At 43.4% G+C, this 19,386-nt stretch overlaps 1 protein-coding gene across 1 annotated transcript in view; it reads right to left on the bottom strand.

Annotated features, from left to right (window-relative positions):
- Positions 1–19,386, bottom strand: part of LOC121046804 (centrosomal protein of 104 kDa) — a 129,780-nt gene that overhangs the window by 46,340 nt on the left and 64,054 nt on the right. Inside the window, exons 5-7 of the mRNA XM_042290273.1 lie at positions 13,062–13,127; positions 12,956–12,984; positions 4,528–4,637 (exon numbers count right to left, since the gene is read on the bottom strand). Of these exons, the coding sequence (XP_042146207.1) occupies positions 4,528–4,637; positions 12,956–12,984; positions 13,062–13,127 (205 nt within the window). The remainder of the gene's footprint in view (positions 1–4,527; positions 4,638–12,955; positions 12,985–13,061; positions 13,128–19,386) is intronic.

The following is a 19,386-nucleotide window of genomic DNA, read 5'->3' on the forward strand; positions in this document are numbered from 1 at the left end:
GTCTTCGGTCTGACGTGTACATTAGCATTCGGCCTGCGCAGCGAGAGAAGCGAAGCCCACACACACACACACAGCGCAGCGACGAAAAGAAAGAACAAAAATATATAGGAAATACTGCAGTTCGCGTCACTCAATTTTGGTTCGTGTAGTTGTTTGCAACTTCTGGTTTTCATTTTTAGGGGGAAAGCAGGAACGGTGGAGCTAGGCGCTCGCCAAAACAATTATCTGCCTCCCTTTTCATCACCTGACCATGCTCTGTGCCCGAAGGTAGGGGCGGGACCGTTGTCACGTGGCGAAAGATAGACTTGTGACTGGTCCAGTAAGCACGTCGCTTCCACAGCACTGTCAGCTTAGCGCTGAACGGAGTGATAGAGGTAAAAGAGGGGGCAGGGGGAGAGAGGAAAGTGGAAAGGAGAACGTTTTCGGCGACCTCATCAGCTTTTCTCGAAAATTATCGCCATTACCATAAAGCGCTCATCCGACGCTCCACTCGGCACCCGCAGCTCGATAATTATGCAGTTTGTTTTATTCATATCTTTTTACGGGGCGAGCATTTTAGTTGGTAAAACCTACAGTCATAGCCATGTTTGTGGTGGGCTCAGGGTTGAGCTGGTCTCGCTATGATTGCAACACTCATTATATATCGTGCTGAATATCGTGTTCAATTCGGAGCTCCGGATTCTAGAGCGAGACAAGGACGAACAAAGATGATGTACCGGACTGGATTGTCTTTTCTATAACGTCAAAACTAGGTGCGATATTTCGACGTAGACGCTTTCGCGAAGATCAGAAGATTTGTAAAGTACCATATGCGTAGTGTTTCGTAGTATATATGGAATGCTAATCCATAATATTGCTGTAAGCAGCTTAGAAACCCAAAAGATCTTGACGCTAGACGTGGAATGTCTGGAGCATCCTAAAAATGTATTTGCGTCTTCGAAGTGGAAACACCTGCCAACATTAGTGGTATCAATAGCTTATATAAATATTAGGGGCGAAGCTCGTTAGGGTCTAGTCTTGTCCGTCCGTCCGTCTGTCCGGCCGGCCGGCCGGCGTCCGTGCTCACATAAAAAGAAAAAATGCTTGCGCAGTCGACAGGATTCGAACCTGTGCGGGGATGTCTAGTCCATCGCCTTAACCACTCGGCCACGACTGCGGGACGAGTAGGGGGCTCTGAGATGTGTTAGGAACTCAAGAGCTGGGGTTTCTGTGATGGATGAAACGTTGCATGTAGCCGCTCAACGTGTATATAGGAGAGGGCGCTGCGGTCAAATGCGTATATAATCGCGTTAAACTTTGCATGCATTGACTCAACGTTTATAGACGAGAGGGCGCTGCGGTCAAATGCTCAGATGCGTATATAACCACGTTCCATACCACACATTCTCTTTCTAACATGGACCGTTGACTTAATCGGTGGAGATGCGTTCCCACTAGGGTGACCACCCGTCCCGCGACTCGCGGGACTGTCCCGCATTAAGGGCTCGTGTCCCGCGTCCCGCGAGAGATCCCAGAATTTTCAAAATGTCCCGCATTTCATACCGTCGTAAAATTCACTCTGAAACTCATGGTGCTACCGAACAACGGTGCACGAAGAAGCGCGGAGGTCGGTAATCATGTGAATCGGAGTGGTACGCCATTTTCCATCTAAGCATTGTGGGAAGCCACCGTCGTTCTTGTAGGAAGACCGAAATACCAACGCGCATGCGCCGTTGTGCCTCTTCCCTTGGTAGCCAAATATTGAGAAAAATGCTCACCAATAGTGGTGTGTAGTAAATGTGGTAACTAGAAACTATTGTAATTATTTCATATAGTTGTCTCAATGCGAAAAGGTTGTTCTGGAGATTTTTTTTCGTGACGACAACCACACAAGGCAAAAAGCCTGCAACTCACAAAGGTGGAAAAAGAACATAATGTTAAAAATGTGTGTAGGACCATGTTGATAAAAGTAAGCGTTGATAGGAAACAATAACCCGAAAAAGATTTACTGTTTCTTAATTTCATTTGATGCATTGAGTTCTGCTGCAGCTGGATTTTATGCTTTCATTAAATAACATATTTGGCATAAGAACATATCACTGGGAGTGAAAATTATTTTAGCTTAATAGCTGCAATACAATTTCCAGCTCTATAAACAGCACAGTATATTAAATGTGTTAACATACCCTCGGTTCGTGGTGTCCGTGTTCACAAATTTCCTCTAACCCCCCCCCCCCCCTCCCCCTCTCCCTCCCTCCCTGTTCCGTGTGTCCCGCATTTCGCTAGCAGGAAGGTGGTCACCCTAGTTCCCGCGGCTCCTAGCGGATCCAAGCTGATCCGCTAGAAGAACCACTGGCTCTGCATTGCACCGACCATAAAGCAGTAATAATGAAGTCGAAACGCAACCCGGAACTCAGCACTACCTATGAGCAATAAAAAACAAATCAGCACCATCAGCACTACCTATGAACAATAAAATCAGTATCATCAGCACCACCAGAGCTTCGCCCCAATCAACATCATTCACCGCGTGGAGATGCGGTCATTTTTATTTTAAACTGCTCTCACTAATTATTTTTATGTAATCACCTCGTGACTGTGTTGCACCATTATGTATGTATATTTTCTGTGTTTATGTCATCTGTAATATCCTCTGGGCCCTCGAGAGCAGTGTAATAAAAAAATAATAAATAAATAAATAAATATATTAAATGTCTATACTTTGTTCCAGCTTCCGTCGGAGCGCAGCCAAAGCTACGTGTAGCCGGAGCCAATCACACGCGATCTCGCCTGCACTTTTGTATCACTCCGCTGCTCCGCTGGTCGTCCGCACCGCCCGCGCTAGCCGAACAGCCAAGGGGATGTTTTTCGTCTGCAACGGTTGCATCAACGGTATCGTCTGCTACAGGTTTCACGTTCTGAAATTTAGTCACAGGGGATGTCAGTACGCAGGCTGGCCGCTGGCGTTTGCGTCCGAGCTTTCCACCTGTTCCACATAGTTTTGAGATGTAAGTACACGTTCTAGGGTGCTCGATGACCTGGCCGTTTATGTTTTTTGTATTGTTTGGATATACCAGGGCTCGAGGCGCAGCCCTTTCCACCAGCTTCTCGGCCTTCAATGTGATCGGCAGGTAAAGGGGTGCCCTGATTTCGCCGCGTATCAGTCAATTGTAGTGGCCCGGTTCGGTTAACAACTACGCGGTACGACGCGGCCGGAGTCTCCTACCGATTGTGAAAGTAGACATTCATCATGACCTCTCGCGCCTGACGCCCAAACGTGCCTATGCGAAAGGACGTTTTGAAACGACTCGGTGAGGAAAGCAGCGAAGCACATGATTCGACCATTACGGGAACGAAATCCCACAGAAAAACCGAGCGCTGCAGCCGTGTTGCCAGGAGATGTACGAGTTTTCACCAAACCACATGCATTTACATTTATTAATAAAAACATAAACTTCAGACATTTAATTTCTTCAGATGCAAATCATTCTCAGCAGTACACATCTGAAATATTGTGCAATGTTTACGTACAAAACAGTTACTTGGAAAAAAATACTTTTGCGGACTACTTTGTGGTGCGCAGGAATGCTCTTCTCGAAGTTGCGAACCGGCTTTCAGCCTTTGGCTGCGCTCGGACGGAAGCTGTGGCGAAGTATAGTTCCACACTGTGCAAGTTCTTTAAATTCAATTAAACGTTCTCTTCTTTTTTATATATTCCTGATGTTTATTTTTCGGTTTTGTACCCCACCACTGAAGACATGTATTCAAAAGTCCTACAGTGTGCTTTACATACATACATACATACATACATACATACATACATGCATACATACATACATACATACATACATACATACATACATACATACATACATACATACATACATACATACATACATACATACATACATACATACATACATACATACATGCATACATACATACACACACATACATACATACATACATAAATAAATAAAGGTTAACGGCGGCAAGGACAATAGTTATAATCTCTCGAATGATAATTCAGTCTCGGTGGTGTAAGAACGTTGAAGCCTTATTTGCAAAAGATCTTTCCCTGCCTTTGTTTCATTTCCTCTCTCCTATATCCTCTCACTTCATCGCTCTACCTTTCTCAAGAGTGTGATTATAATAATTGCAGAAATACGAGTTTTTGGATCTTTATGGTTTTTACCTCTACATCCCAAACGATATATGTCCAAGATTTATCCCTTGTCTATATCACCCTGCGAGGAAATTCAATGTGAGGATTGCTCACAATAGCAGTGTACTCTATTAGCGAAAGTACTACATCCCTAGGGTGATTAAGACATCAATATATTACCCCCCAAAAAGTGTATCTGAAATCATGTTGAGTTCTTAATGGCATTGTGCTTTTTTGTGACGCTTGTTTTTAACAATATTCCGACATTTGCCTTCGTGATTGTGTTAATTTATAGCATGATCGTGAACGAGTCAAATTATAATTAAACCACCACACGGGAGGCAACCTCACACGTAAGGATAGTATATGAAGAATACGCTCACCGGCGATGGCGTCTCGTTTCTTCGCTTCCAGCTTGCGTAAGATCTGCGCCACTTCGGTGTCCACGTACATATCGAATGCCAAGTCGTCCATCGGAGAGATTTCCTCGTTCCTGGCAAAGAAAAATAAATTTATTATGCAATTAAAACAATGACGAGTGACATGAAACACGTTACAACTAAAAATCAATTCCCTAATATAGTTCGATAACTGTAGTTCATTAAAATATTACCTGTAGTTCGTTCGTTCTACATTACATCCGACTGCATCCAACGCTACTGTCCGAAAAACAAAACCAACATTTTTTTTTTTTTATGTAGAGGAGCATTGAGGGGACCTGCTAATGTTGTTAAGCGTACAAATGCTAGCGAACCGGTTCTTATTGCAGATTAATAATTGTAGTTAGGGAAATCAATCCTACTCGACGGTGCTCACAAATGCAAGTGCACTAGCACTTAGTTACTGAGCAGAATTCAGTGAAAATAGATGCGAGTGAAAGTGAGATGAGTGAGAATAATATAACAGTGCGCTGGTCTTCTCTTTTTCTGACAATGTTCCGAGCTCTTGTTTTGAAGATATGTGTACGAAATAAATTTCGTACATATACCTTCAAAACAAGAGCGCGGGACATTGCCAGAAAAAGAGAAGATACCAGGCCGGCTGGGCTTTAGGCCGGCTTGCTAGAAACAGCCCCCTCAGCGGAGACCGGTTAAAAGAAAGCGCTGCAAAGTCTTGGGAGCGTGAACTTCTTGAGACGCGGTTCGAGCTCCGCTCAGCTCGTGCGCTGATTTTGGCTGTGCTGTCTTACTGCCAACTCTCAGCTGAGACGCTGTTTGTACCAAGCCGGCCTTGAAAGCACACTAATGTCTTTACCATTTACGTCCCTTTATTGTAGACCCTAATTTATTTGAAACAGTGAGACCCCCTCGGGTGACAAACGGTCGGGCAAATTGAATATGAATACTGCTGCCGTGCACGTTCACCGATTGTAGTCAACGGTGTTTTTTTACCAGACTCTCGCAAATATGGTTGTAGACCATGGCGCTACAAACAAACCCATCGGGGTAGAGCTGTCGGAATGTCCACAGGCGTTCATGAAGAGGATCTGCTACACTCTAAAAGAAAGTATGCGAGTTCACTTTTTTGCAGATTATACTTCACGTTCTGCAGAAAAGCGAATTCACATACCTTTTTCTTTTAGTGCTTATAGTTTCTTGTCGTAAGTTTGTTCGATGTTGCAGCATTAAACAAGTACACTGCGCGACACTGTTAACATGAACAAAGTATCGACTTTTTTTTTCGGATTTTACTTCCAAAGGGCGTTGACGGGCTAATAGTTTCGATGGCAATCATTTAGCTAAAAAAAACAAAAAAAAACACGACGATTATTTGTTTGCGTTAAGAATGTAGCGCAATGTACAAAGTAATTGCTGGGAATGCTTGCTTTTTAATGAGGCTGTAGGGGTATTCACACGAGAGAGGAATCCCGGGGATTTCTCCCCGGCACGCGCGTATCACGAGATGAAAACGCGAGGCTTTTGCACATCGCAGAGCCTGACGTTTTCGTCGTGGGATGCGCGTGCCGGGGAGAAATCCCCGGGATTTCTCCCTCGTGTGAATCCCCCTATATCAGACGAAGGTAAGGTTTTCATTTTAACTCCAGATATCACTTTTCGCGTTTCACATCACAAGATTTGTGGCGTATTTAATTATGATTAAAAATAAAATTATTCGTCAGCCATCCTTCAGCTTAGAGCGTATAAACATTTGTATGTTATCTAATTACGTATTTCTGTGGGTGTCGGGGTTACTAGTCTTCCGATGCGTATTCACAAATGACAAATTGGGAAACAAATGAGCAACCCGCTAAATCTCACTGGTGAGTTTCTATTTCGATTATTCACAACACTACATGAAAGTCAAAATTTATTTTCTATGTGTATTCCAGAGAAGTGACAGCACATTCGTCTACACCAAATATGTATATATATATATATAAGGTATTCAGGGCATCTTGTAATGTATAGAAACCAACGTGCTAAAAAGCGTTTCTGACACCTCTTGTGTATCTGACGGTGGGGTTTAAAGTAAGCCGTCTTTATATTTCACTTTTTCTGCAGCAGAAGGACCCCTCTACTCCACTTCGGCTACTGCATGTAAACACATTATTTAAGAACAGCGTCCTCGAAACTACTTTTTCTGACAGCATGCATGCACCCAATCATCGCATTTTGCATGTAGATATGAACCGGCTGATCGCGAAAATACAATCTGTACAGATAGCATTTTCGCGCGAGGACGTTAGCTCTTAGGGCTCATTCACACTGGAAGCGGATCCGCGTTCGCAAAGCGGTTGCGAACGCGGTTGTATAAGGATTCAGTACAATTGCACGCGCACACGATGACATCAAATGCGCGTGCAATTGCACTGGATCTTTATACAACCGCTTTCGCAACCGCTTCGCGAACGCGGATCCGCTTCCAGTGTGAATGGGGGGTTACTGGGATCTGTCTCTCGATCGCCATGACTTACTATCCGCGTGCTTCACCTGAAAGTGGAGACGCGTGCGTTCTTCATAAACAGTGCATCTCTTACATGAGTAAAGCAAGTAAAGCCGGTGCTTATAGTGCTACCTCTTAGAGACTTACAATGGCTTAATTGTAAAGAAAGCTTGTAAAAACAGAAAACGCTACGAATAGATAAAACGACCAAAAGTAAAAGTAGATTAAATGCACCTTTCCGTTTAAATATTTGGTCGAAAGGCCTGGACTTAGGCAATGCATGTCCATAGCAATCTAATATATATATATATATATATATATATATATATATATATATATATATATATATATATTTAATATGCGCGCATTTTTGTCAGATAACCGTACGAGGCTCCAAAGCTCATCTCTGCGTCGCTGAGCTCTGATTGGAGGAATAGTAGGTAGGCGCAAAGGATAGCTGCATTTGTCTCTACAGACTGTTCGGACGCACCTTGAACGCCGGTGGCTGGCGTTCGAACGCGAGACACTGTGCGAGGACCGGACGATGTTCATGTTCACTGTGATTGGAGGGAGACAGCGAGCAGAGACAAGGACAGCTACACTTTCTGTCCACCCACTACACCCTCAGAAAAAAAGGGGTGTATTCTTACTCCCCTTGTCCCATTTACGACACCCCAAAACTTCAGGTCGACGTACAGCGCGCTGACATCGAATCGCCGTTCCGAACTTTCACAGGCGGCTTGATAGCCGAGTGGTACAACTTGTTGAAATAGCTAACGTACGTGTTACTGACATAAAAAAGAGTAATTGTTTTTTTTTATTACTGCAAAACTTCAGTGTTTCTTTTCTGTAATCTTTGATACGCACTTTAGCTGTTTAATGAGGTGTATCTCACCGTTCTCAAGCATCTCGTAAAAGTTTGAGGCCGTCTGTTCGACGTCAGCACGCAGTACGTCGAAACGAAGTTTTAGGGTGTTGTATGTGGTACAAGTGGTGTAAGAATATACCATTTTTTTCTGAGAGCGTACTCATTCCAGTCAGAGCTCAGCCGTCTGACGCTCCCGCGCGCTTTAATCTCCTCCTTTCCCTCATTTTTATTTTTATATAAACACGAAACTGTTTATGCACCAAGAGACTGATCTCCTACAAGCAGAAATCTAAGTGTATTTCCCTTAGGAAGCAGAGAAGTATTTTGTGGCATTTAATCCTTTGTGTGGTTCGTCCCAGGAATCAAGCATTTTTGTCATAGAGAAAGGTCGGTTACATCCGTATGCCAGTGTGTGTTTTCGACTTTTTTCTGTATTGTAGATAACACGCATAGTCTTACGAGATGTACAAAAAAATAGAGTTACAATTGTGTCATTCTGGCGTTGTGGCCTGTCCAATTCGGACAAATAATTCCTGGGGCTAGACTAAGCTTTAAATGTCCGTCTATGTTGGAATGTTTCTGTTCCCCTTCGCATGTCACGTGGAGCGTGAAAACAAAGATGTGTGTCTAATGCATAGAGAGGTGTGCACAAATATAAAGCAGTATTCCAAGCTCTTCTTGTTTTACTGAGGACATGGTGGTTGATGAGAGAACATATGTAGTTTCGACAATACGGCACTCTTATCCTTGCAGTCAAATAACGAATTTATTTCGCACCAGCATAAACCGCTTTTCTTACATGTATATACGAGAGTGATTCACTGTCCATTAAAAGGAGATAGGGTGTCCTCCGTCTTAAAATTTTTTTTATTTGAATTTAAAAATCGAGAACGATTCGTTCCTTTCAACTATGTCGTAAGCATATAAAGTATATTACTTGGAACGATGTTCAATCTGAAGACAATAACATTGTTTGCATACATTCCCAAAGGCGCATAATGTCGCGCATTCTACGTTCTCAAAGTGCAGTCTTGATGCTCGCTTAAAATAGAAAGACAAGCGCCGGTAAGTGCCCCCGCTGACAATAAAGCTGCAACACACGAAGTGGCGTTTTTTTGTGCTCCTAAGGTGTCCGCAATCTCCCGAGTTTCTGAATTTCTTAAAGGGTTCAAATAACAAAACCTGAACTTCGCGTTCCATTCTTAGTCACATACCAAAGCTACTTCGAACATTGGTAGGTACGCAAAAAAGCATAAAGAGCTCTTGTACGCCATACTCTCCGCGATAGTATACGTTCAGGGCCGCTGGATTACAGCGCTAACCCAGCATGAGCGCAGCTATCCAGCGGCCGTGTCACAGTGCACCCAGACACCGCGGAGTGCTCGTTTCGAAACAGCATCATCAACCTCGGCGGTCAAACGGTAGAGTGAATCGATTGTCGCAACCACGGCTTCCGAGAAGGGCCCTAACTCCTCCCCGAGTGAAAACCCATGGTCGGAAAATTGGGATGGCTAACGATCAAAACGGGGACGTGTGAAGGGTAATAGGGAACCCCACGAGGGGGCGTGGACGCAAGGGGGTCCCCCAATTCATTGCTTCTCGCTTCATCTATTACGAGAGTGACGTGGCAGAAACGGACAGGGAATAAAGTATGCAGGCAAAACAAATCCGGCCGTCACGCCTGACCGCAGGTATCCTTCTCTCTCCCTCTGCTCCTCTTCCCCTCGACAACAAACGCAGCGTTATCCAAGTTCATTGAACCTTTTGCCAGCTGCTGGCTACATGGGGGATTCGACACTTCTCTTATGGTTCAAAAAATTGTTGAAAACTCTTTCATAAAAAAAAAAGCTGTGAAACAGCTGTTAGTCGACATAAATTAAAACTATTTTAACATTATTCCTGAGTTATATGAGATCACACTTAAAAGAGATAGACGCCTATAGGCTCAAACGTTTTGTGGTGGGAATGGTTATTCCTTTGGTTGCTGTAACGGTTTGCTGCTCTTAAATATGTCGGAAGTTTTTGCACTAGAAGAAGGCGCGAAGGGAATGTGGTCGTTTGAGGTGGCGTCGAACCGCTGTTTCTCGCGGTGGTGTCGCTGTTTGTTCACACAGCCTAGAAAGTCTAGATTTTACGAGGGGGCAACTCAGCCCATGCACAGCAGTTAAAATGTAATGGCTGACACCTCCTGTGCGAATCGGTTACTCGTGCGCTGGTGCGCGTTGCCATGTGGCGAGAAGGATAGCAAGCAAAAACGCTGATTTAAGCTTGGAGACTCTTGCAGGCGATTGACACTTGATACTCCTTCTCTCACCTCAAAGCGACTCATATAAACCACTAGCATACGCCCGATCGAGCAGTTGTAGGCACTCTCACATCTAGGCACTAACATGGTCTTTGACGGGGACGCCGGCACCTTTAGCGTCTACCTATTCGCCTTCATCTACCCTTTCGAGAGAATATAAAGTTGAGCCATTCATTGGAATGGTCTGCACAAAAATAAGGGAATTTGATCGGCTGAATGCCTCGCGGGCAGAACTATTAACAAATGTGTCGGTCATTCCTCAAGATATCAATCTGGCTGAAAGCCCTACATAGACGACTGTTGCTGACTGAAAAGCCCTGCAAGGACAAATGTCACCTCACCGCTAACTTATACTTAGTTCGGATTGTAATCGCCCGGGAATTGTGTGGCACTGGAGGCTGTTTTGTTGCTTTGGTCACGTTCTTATAATATTAATATTTTTTTTTTATTATTTACAGACACTGCGGACCAATATTTTGGCCCAAGCAGGATGGGATGTTAAGTTTGTGCAGTACAAAATACCAAAATACCTCCTTTTGACCAAGCTCTATCACTATATATACGACTGTGACGTGTATACGACTGTGTATACGACCGTGACACTATCAATTAAACTCATCACGTTTAGTAAAAGGTTGCGCCCTGTGCGGATCAAGTGTCCACGAATTATTCTGTTAGAATGACAAAGCTTTTCAGTGTGGTAATACGCGGAAAACCTCCAGTCAGACACTTTTTTTTTTTTTTTTAAATAATATCGCGCGAGTGCCAACCTACCACAAGATCACCACTTTATTGTGGCGTGAAGAGGTGAAATCAACGAGAATGAGCGCGTGCAATGAAGGCAGGCGCCAATGCGAGTGTCGCCTGCGTCATGCTTCCTAAGTGCTTGAGGAAACAGCCTACTAGCGGCGAGATGTTTTGGTGGCGCCCTCCTGTGGTTCCCTCTCGTTACGTCACAACGTTGAAAACAACTACTTCGATAGTGTTTGTAATGAGCATGGTGGAAGCCCGAGATCATTGCTCTGAAACCAACACTGCCAACACCGTCAAAATTGTAGTTCTTACATTACTCTTATTTCTGACGATAAGAAATCCTTTGCTGTCGTCATAGTCAGCGTTCGGCCAATCGTGGCAGGCCGACCACTAAGACTTTTTTGATCGCGCACGTCGCCGTTCGCATTAGCGCGTGCCTTCTCCGCACGTGCTTGTTCTTTTTGATTTCGCCTTTTCACGACGCTTACAGGGAAGCTGCGGAGGTGAATCTGATTATAACGTCCATTTTCCCCTAAGGTGAAACTAAATGCGAGAAAACACGAAAACCCTTCGACCTCTTTACGTCATAAAAGGATTTTCCGACCGCCAAGCGAGTGTCGCTCGTGTGGGCAGCGTGAAAACAGCAAGAGTGCGTGTGCATAGCTTTGATGGGTGCTGAAGATGCGCGAGAGCGGATTATGAAAAATCTGGATTTGACGTAACACGCCGGGAAGGAGGGGCATTAGAGGTACTTTGAAAATACTTTTATGGCAGCTTACGTGCACCAAAATAAAAAATAATCTCAATATTCGTGATCCTGGAGGCCAAATGAAGACGATTTAAGTGTTTTTCTCAAATACAAGACAGCTAGTTTCACTTTAAGGCGGAGATCTAGAGACCATTTGGCACTCGCGCGCTGGTATTAAAAAGTCACGAAGCTCTACTACGAATATATTAACGTAAATTGAGGTGTCTAAGAGACATGAATAGGTAAATATGAAATACTTTAATATTGAATGATGACAGTAATTACGCAAAATTTCAAAACAACAGATCACGATAGCCTGCAAAAGTCCGATATTTCCCAATATTTACACCCCGGACATGTTTCTTAAAACTTGGATAAAACCCGATTTTTCCCAGAACTCGAAAATTGAATTTTAGTAACTTCAAAATCACTTCGTTTCGAAAATATTTTCTAAGTAAAAACGATCGTTGGTAGGGGACACATGCGCTGGCTCCAGACGTCGGAAACAATCCTAGATTCTTTTGGATTCAGTGATTTGCGGTCACATAAATTGAGCCCTCAAATGTGTCTTTTATGTCTATTTTAAACTTTCTTTCGCGATTTTTTTTTACCAGCGAAAATAAAAAAGAAAAAAGAAGAGTGAGAAATTACTTATTTCAAATGTACGTAAGCTGTAATGGTGAGAGAACGTTCTCTCAAAAACCGGACAGGTCCAGGATAGAGACAGAGCTGCGGCGCATGCACAATATTATGTAGACAACAAGGATTTATGAAACATTTAAAAGCTCATGTCAGCTCTTTTCATGTTTCAATGCTATCTTATTAATTGCTATCGCTATTAAAAATAATATATGTAGAATTTAAACCAATTCAATGTCAATTATACTTGTAAATTTCTAAATATAGCCTGATTTGAAACCCGTTTTCTCCCCGATTTCTATTTTGGATCCAAGCGCCCAATTTTTGACTCCTATATTAAAAAAAAAAATTAAACTAGTAAACGAAGGATCATATAAGTGGTGTGAGAGTTCATGTAATAACATTTTTTGGGGGGCTTTTCTTTTGTTCTTGATTAGAATACCTGGTCCTCAATTACTAAAGCTTTAAAGATTTGAGACTAACGTTGTCTTAATGAGTGTTTCCGTGACGAACACAATTGATGTTCATCTTCTCAAAATTTGAGATGTTGATGAGTCAGGTGCAAATACTGGTAAATTATATTAGACGTAGACGTTGAGTGTGAGATTTACGTACCGTTTGATGATGGTCTGCCACGTGGTCTTCTGCTGCCAAAAATAGTGAAATCTGAATGAAAACAAGTTTCTTGACTGATCAGTCATGCAACACCATGGTGTCGTACCTCATCTTCACCGGAACCGTCTAGTACCACGTCGTCGCCGATGACGTTCAATGCAACGATCCCTACCTGAAACGTGAAACAGAAAGCTTTGGTTCAGCACGAAAATTTTCGTTGAAAATCGGTACCCGTTGCTATTTATTACGATTGCATTTTATTTTATTAAATTGTATTAATGTTTTTTACGATTATTACGATTAACTGGCGTCAGTTTGAACGTTTTCAACTAAACATAATTTCTGAAAGAATGCTATGAACTGAGCCTAGAGTCGTAAGTAAAGTTTCCCATAACTTCTAAAATAATTTTCGATAATATAGATAGAGTAAAACCGAAACCGAACCTAACCTGCAACTCATTGACCCGCGACCTTGTGACGTTAGATTTTGTTTAAACATCGGCACATTGAGAGCTTGACCCTGTTTCGCCCAGCGTCAGTAGCAGTCAAAAAGCCGTCGTGATCGTCCGTGGGAAATAATGGCCTACGATTCACCAATATTTTCCGAGTCAAGCAGTGGCCAGCAATGGTATAGGACAGAGGTCTCAAACACGCGGCCCTCAAGCCGCATGTGGTCCGCGATTCTCTGGGACGTGACCAGCCCGGACCCTGGGATCCAGCAAGACTTGGTGACAAGGGCCCGGATAGCCAGCTGTAGCCAGGGTATCCCGGACTAAGGATGCCCTCCACCGGGCGGGTGCCCTAACATCTGCACCTGATGCTCGATAAATAAAGGTTTATTCATCATCATCATCTGGGACGTGGCCCGCAAGCATCCAGCGGCTGCGAGCTTCCATCCTTACGCCTTGAGCTCTACATGCGCCGTAAATTGTTAACATATTTTGCACTATTATATTTTATTTTGGGCAGAGTAGTTCTTCGTCTAAATATTTTTTCTCTCGACTCTTTCTTGTGTAAATTACTTGTACGACAATACCACTAATCTACTGGGCTACAAGGGCGAGCTAATTTCTCAATGACACACCTCAGCTGAATGAGCTCTCGCTCAGCAGGAGAAACTACCAAAAATAAAACTATGAGCTCGGGCTTCCAGCCGTTAAAAAGAATGTTTAAATATAAACTTTTTTTCATGCAGCTCTCAAAATCCCCGGAAAAGCAAAAACTGTCGTATAAAGGTTTTTTTTGTTAGTCCCAGAAGCATATCAAAGCAATATATACCACTGGCAACACGACGAATTCACAAAAAAACTTAGAGCACGAGGTCCCCTTTTTAGAAAGACCCCAGGGTGTCACTGAGAGTGTCGCCTGTCTTGAAACGTAAAACGTCACTGCATTTTTTTCTTTTATGCCCACAATATCAAAATATACTTACCCCCTCCCCCCCCCCCCCCCCCCCCCGCCCCCTCACCCTACGTTGACCAGAGAACTTTCGGGGGTAGGATATTTTAACTCCCACACTCGAACCAGCATAAGACGCCTATTATAGGATTTTTAGCGTGAGATTTCGGACGATTCACCGTTCGCGTTTGATCCGCTGGCATCGCCTCCGAGGGGACCACCCGTAGCGGCTGCATTCGCGATCCGCCAACATATATACCAACTTATGTTTACAAACAAACTGGAGCGCCCCTAGCGGACGCCACCGACACCGCGCATGCGTGATGGGGGTGTGGGCAAGAAGCTCGCCGTCGCCCATAAACAAACGATTGGAATGGGATATTGTCGGCGTCGGTGTGAGCCCCCACGCTCTTTTTTTGCGTTTGAATTGTTGCTTCTACGTCTTCCTGGCAACCTCTGACTAGTTGAGCGGCCGCAGCGAAATTAACGAGGCTCGTTACACCGCAAAACTCGGCGTGAATAATGTAACATGCGGCGGTTCATTCCGCGTGGACGGCGCAGAATGGACGCTAAAGCATGATTCACATGATGAGATTCTGCTTGCTAGTTTCAGTCATGACGTCGTTCGGGCTGCAGAAGCCTGAACCGTGACTGAGATGTCAACGTCGATGCTGAAAATCACAAGCAGAATCGGACCGAGTGAATCGGGCATAACAAGTCGGTGATGGCCACTGGTAACAATTATCAACATCTCCTTATATCTACTGTTTACACCGAGCCTACCGAAGCAACCTTCAAACTTAAACGTCTTTTGAGGTCTGCACTTCTTATCGCAATTACCGGGTCAACGTTTGGTCTACGGGCCGCAGTCGTTTGAACGAGCAGACGACAAGCACGAACGTTTGAGAGAGCAGACGACAGCTCGAACGATGAGGCGGCCGTTTGAACGTGATGACGCACTGAACGTAGTCCGCAGGTGGTCCGTGCAACTTGACGGTTTTCCCGCGTTCATGTTGGAACAAAACAAATAAATCTGGCGACCGCAAGTATCCGTGAATTCAATTCAAAGTGCTTTCCGCCCAAGCAATCGTGGTCCAACGGCGTCCGTTTTTCTTTTTTCACGGCCCCTGTTCACGTTCTCGGACGAACCGAGCAAGCAGAAAACGCATGAAAACTGACCTTCAAAACTGACCTCTTTTGGTAAAGCCCCAGTCGTGGTGTTTTGACGAGAAGGCAGGTTTTTGCCCGGTTTTCTTCAAAAGTAACACAGGAATGCACGTGCCCCATGGCGGCTTCCGCCCACAGCCCCAGACCGGAAGTGCGCACGACGCGCCACCACCGCGCCGTGACATAACAGAGATGAGTTCGTGTTTAAACCCAGGTGTTGCTTCAGAAGCATAATGGCATGAAAGGTTTTGTTTGCTAGCACGGTGCGAACTCTTTTTTAACATGACGCAAGGTGGACAGGTTGGAATTTTTATAAAAATCAGTGTCTGGTTATGTAAATTTAAATATAATTGCATACCTCATGCCACTCGGAGCCACGCGATACCCATCCAGGCAGCGATAACGCGAGGCATTTTCTGATTGTTGTTGTACAATCGATGGTTTCAAGTACTCTTATTTCCAAAAACGATCCGCGGACGGAATACACTTCCAGAAAAAATATTTTTTCTAGCAGTTTAAAAGATTTTGTTAGTGGTTTAAGCAACCACCTGTATAATGGTTGATAACTTTGTGCTTAGCGCTCTGTAATTAACATTTTATGTTTGGCGTGTTCAGTTGTAGTTTGCACCTTGTCATCTTAATATAGATTGGTGTGATTTCTTGCTATATGTATTCGAATATCTTTTTTTCTGTTGTCTAGGCTTTGTCGACCGTTGGACAACTGTGTTTCCCTCCACTCCTACCTAGTCTTTTTATTGGAGAACGTAGTATGTATAAATAAATGAATAAATATATAAAATAATACGATGCGAACGATAAATGCAAGCATTTTCGTCGTAATGCTCGGACCCACTCCCGTCTCAGAGATTTCTCGGCCGCAAACCGATGAGATGCCACTCTTCTACAATTCTTCGTGGTATTAGTGCACCCACAGCACATCAGATATATTCCCCACCCTCCACTTCATGCCGCACACAGCCTAAACCAGAAAAAGAAATCCACAAAACTAAAGATATTCACTATCACTACAATGCACAGCGCCGTGGAGGAGGGAGCGTTGTCTGCTCTCGGAGACAACATTTGACGTCACGAACGCCCCTGCTCGTTGTTGCCAGTAGAGCGGGAGTCAACGATTTGGAGGTGCGTGCGTAAACTTCAAAATTCATTTTATCCAAAGTCAACGATTACTTTTATGACATATTTTGTAGACATGCTCAGAGGTGAATATTTAGTGCGTGGTGAAAATTTGACAAGATTTGATGACCATCAATGTTTCGTCGGAGCTACTACTCTTTAAGTAAGTTACTTCTTGGAACAAGATCTCTAATGCAGCAATTGCTTCCTGTCTTATGGGTTTAGCGTGTAGGTCAACCAGGCAGTACGCTAGAGAAACGACAACCTTGGCCCCAGTTTGGTAATCTGAGGGGCCTAACTTGAGCAAAATACGACTTCGGTCCAAGGTGGTAGCCAGTGATACTCTTTTTTTTATTATTATTATTATAGCGGAGCTGTTAAGGGCTAGTTTGCCCAGGATCGTGTCCCCCGCAAAAAATGTCGACTCAAAACTTTGATTGCCGCCGTCGCTCATAGATGGCGGTAGCTGTCCAGAGTGTTGCGTTTGCCGGTTGTCCGCTTGCCGCCGTCGCTCATAGATGGCGCAACCTTTCGAGCCTTTCCACTCTGGCTTGCCGACTTGCGGCCGGCCATTACCTCATTCCCACCATAGTACAGCTTCGCTGGTCTTCCTTCTTCACCAAAGTGGAAAGGCTAAAAGTTTTTTTTTTCTTATAAAGTAATTTTGTTGTTCGTCACATGATTGCCGAAGTGCCAGACGTCATGAGCCAAAGATGCCACGTATCACATGAACAGCCAGAAGTGAAGTCTATAATTCCGGTACTTCCTAGGGGATTTACGCCCAAAGTTACCAGGTTAAAACCGAACAACCAGTGAAGCATAATTCTGTCATTTTCTGTGGTACTGGGGCCCGAAAAGCCAGGTGACAATCAAATTGCCACACCTCTATTTGTTCCTATACAGCGAAACGTATGATCAAATAAAGTTATATACCTTTTTTCTCCAAGGTAATTTGATTGAATAATATTACTGCATGCTTTAAAGCAAAAGCCGGATCGCAGCCCGCGGTAATAAATTACACAGCCTACAAAACGTAAAAACATGTTTGAGTGGCGTTCATTGTTGACGCAAGACTGGTTTCACTGAATATTAATATTCACCCGAGATGTCTAGTCCATATGTGTCCACGTACCGCTTCAAACTTTTTTTTTCTTCCAGACGAGAGCTGGATTTACCATATAAACCTATTTTCACATAATGTCAGATTAACATCTTCCACTAGTACCTCGTTTGCGACGTTTTTTTCTCCTCTCCGCTAACTATCACTAATGTACCGGGTTTTTCTTTTGTTTTAGGTATCTTTTCTTGGGTTTAAAAGGACTGACGAATATATATCACTAGTGTTATGTGAGTAGTTTTGATTTATTCCGATAATCACGGCACTGTGAAATACTCTTCAGACTAGCCTTTATATCACCTTCCAGGAGCAGCTCATCTTGAGCAGAATCTTCCGCAGAAAAGGGGGCAATTTATTTCGGCGCTCATTTTGCGTGATTTCAGACAAATTTGACAAAAATGACTGGTCACCATTTTTAGTTATATATATATATATATATATATATATATATATATATATATATATATATATATATATATATATATATATATATATATATATATATATTATGTTACTGCCTCGAAAGTACTATAAACGAATTCATAAATATTTTCGCCGAGGACACAAGCCTCGAGACACAAATTGTAGACCCTGAAGCGGATGAACACTTGCATTTACGTGCAATATAAAATTGTTTCACTCGTGAAAAAAAAAATCGTTTAGCATAGTGTTTAAAAAATAGATTCAGGTTTGAAAACTACGGGGTCCACGCCAACACCCATTACTTGATTCTATAGTTGAACTCAACATTGGGCAGCTTTATTTGCCAAACAGAAAACTGACCACACAGTGACGTAAGTTCACAGGCTAAATACTGCATTAACGTCGAACGAACTCACGCACCTATCCGTCGCTTCAGTAAATATATTGTTTGTGTGGTTTCCGGACGCAGAAATGCGTCTCAAAACATGTTCGCTTTATAGGCACCTTATTGTGTTGCGCAATATACTGGTGAGGAACTACACATCGGCACACTATAGCCTTTCAGCCGATTACCCTTCAGCTTCCCAGACACACATTAAATATTCTTACGTATAGTTTCTTAGCTAATAAATAATCGCGTATAATGAGCGAAGGCTTAAAGAGGCACTGACGCGTCAAAATTATTTTTTTATTATTCAAAAAGATTGAAAACGATGCCCGGACATTTCCCTCAAAATTCGCAACTTGAGAATTCAGTATTTGTGAAGTAAAAAAAAAAAAAAAAAAATCCAAATGCCGAACCTGAAGTTTTTGCGCAATTCGCGCCAGTGCAGCGACGTCAAATATTGATATAAGAACTAAATATCGCAAAGGGTAGAAAAAGGACAAGGGACAGAACATGTAGACAGGACAAGCGCCGTCTGTTCCTTGTCCTTCGTCTAACCTTTGCGCTATTTAATTTTTATATCAGGCATATCCAACTAGCCCACCTCAATATCTTAGTCAAATATTGAGCCGCACTGCGAGCCTCCGAACCGTCGCCACCCAAAATGTCCTGTTGGCTGGCGTCCCGCGAACAATCGGTTTTCTCCGTGCGTGCCGTCTCTCGCTGCGAGCAGACGACGCTCGAGTTTCGAGTTTGAAGATCTTTTAGAGCCCTTTCAGTGGACTTTTGTGAGCGACGTGAGAGGCC

The sequence above is a fragment of the Ixodes scapularis genome, unplaced genomic scaffold (assembly GCF_016920785.2).
Source record: "Ixodes scapularis isolate PalLabHiFi unplaced genomic scaffold, ASM1692078v2 PGA_scaffold1__304_contigs__length_218370807, whole genome shotgun sequence".
Classification (NCBI taxonomy): Eukaryota; Metazoa; Arthropoda; class Arachnida; order Ixodida; family Ixodidae; genus Ixodes; species Ixodes scapularis.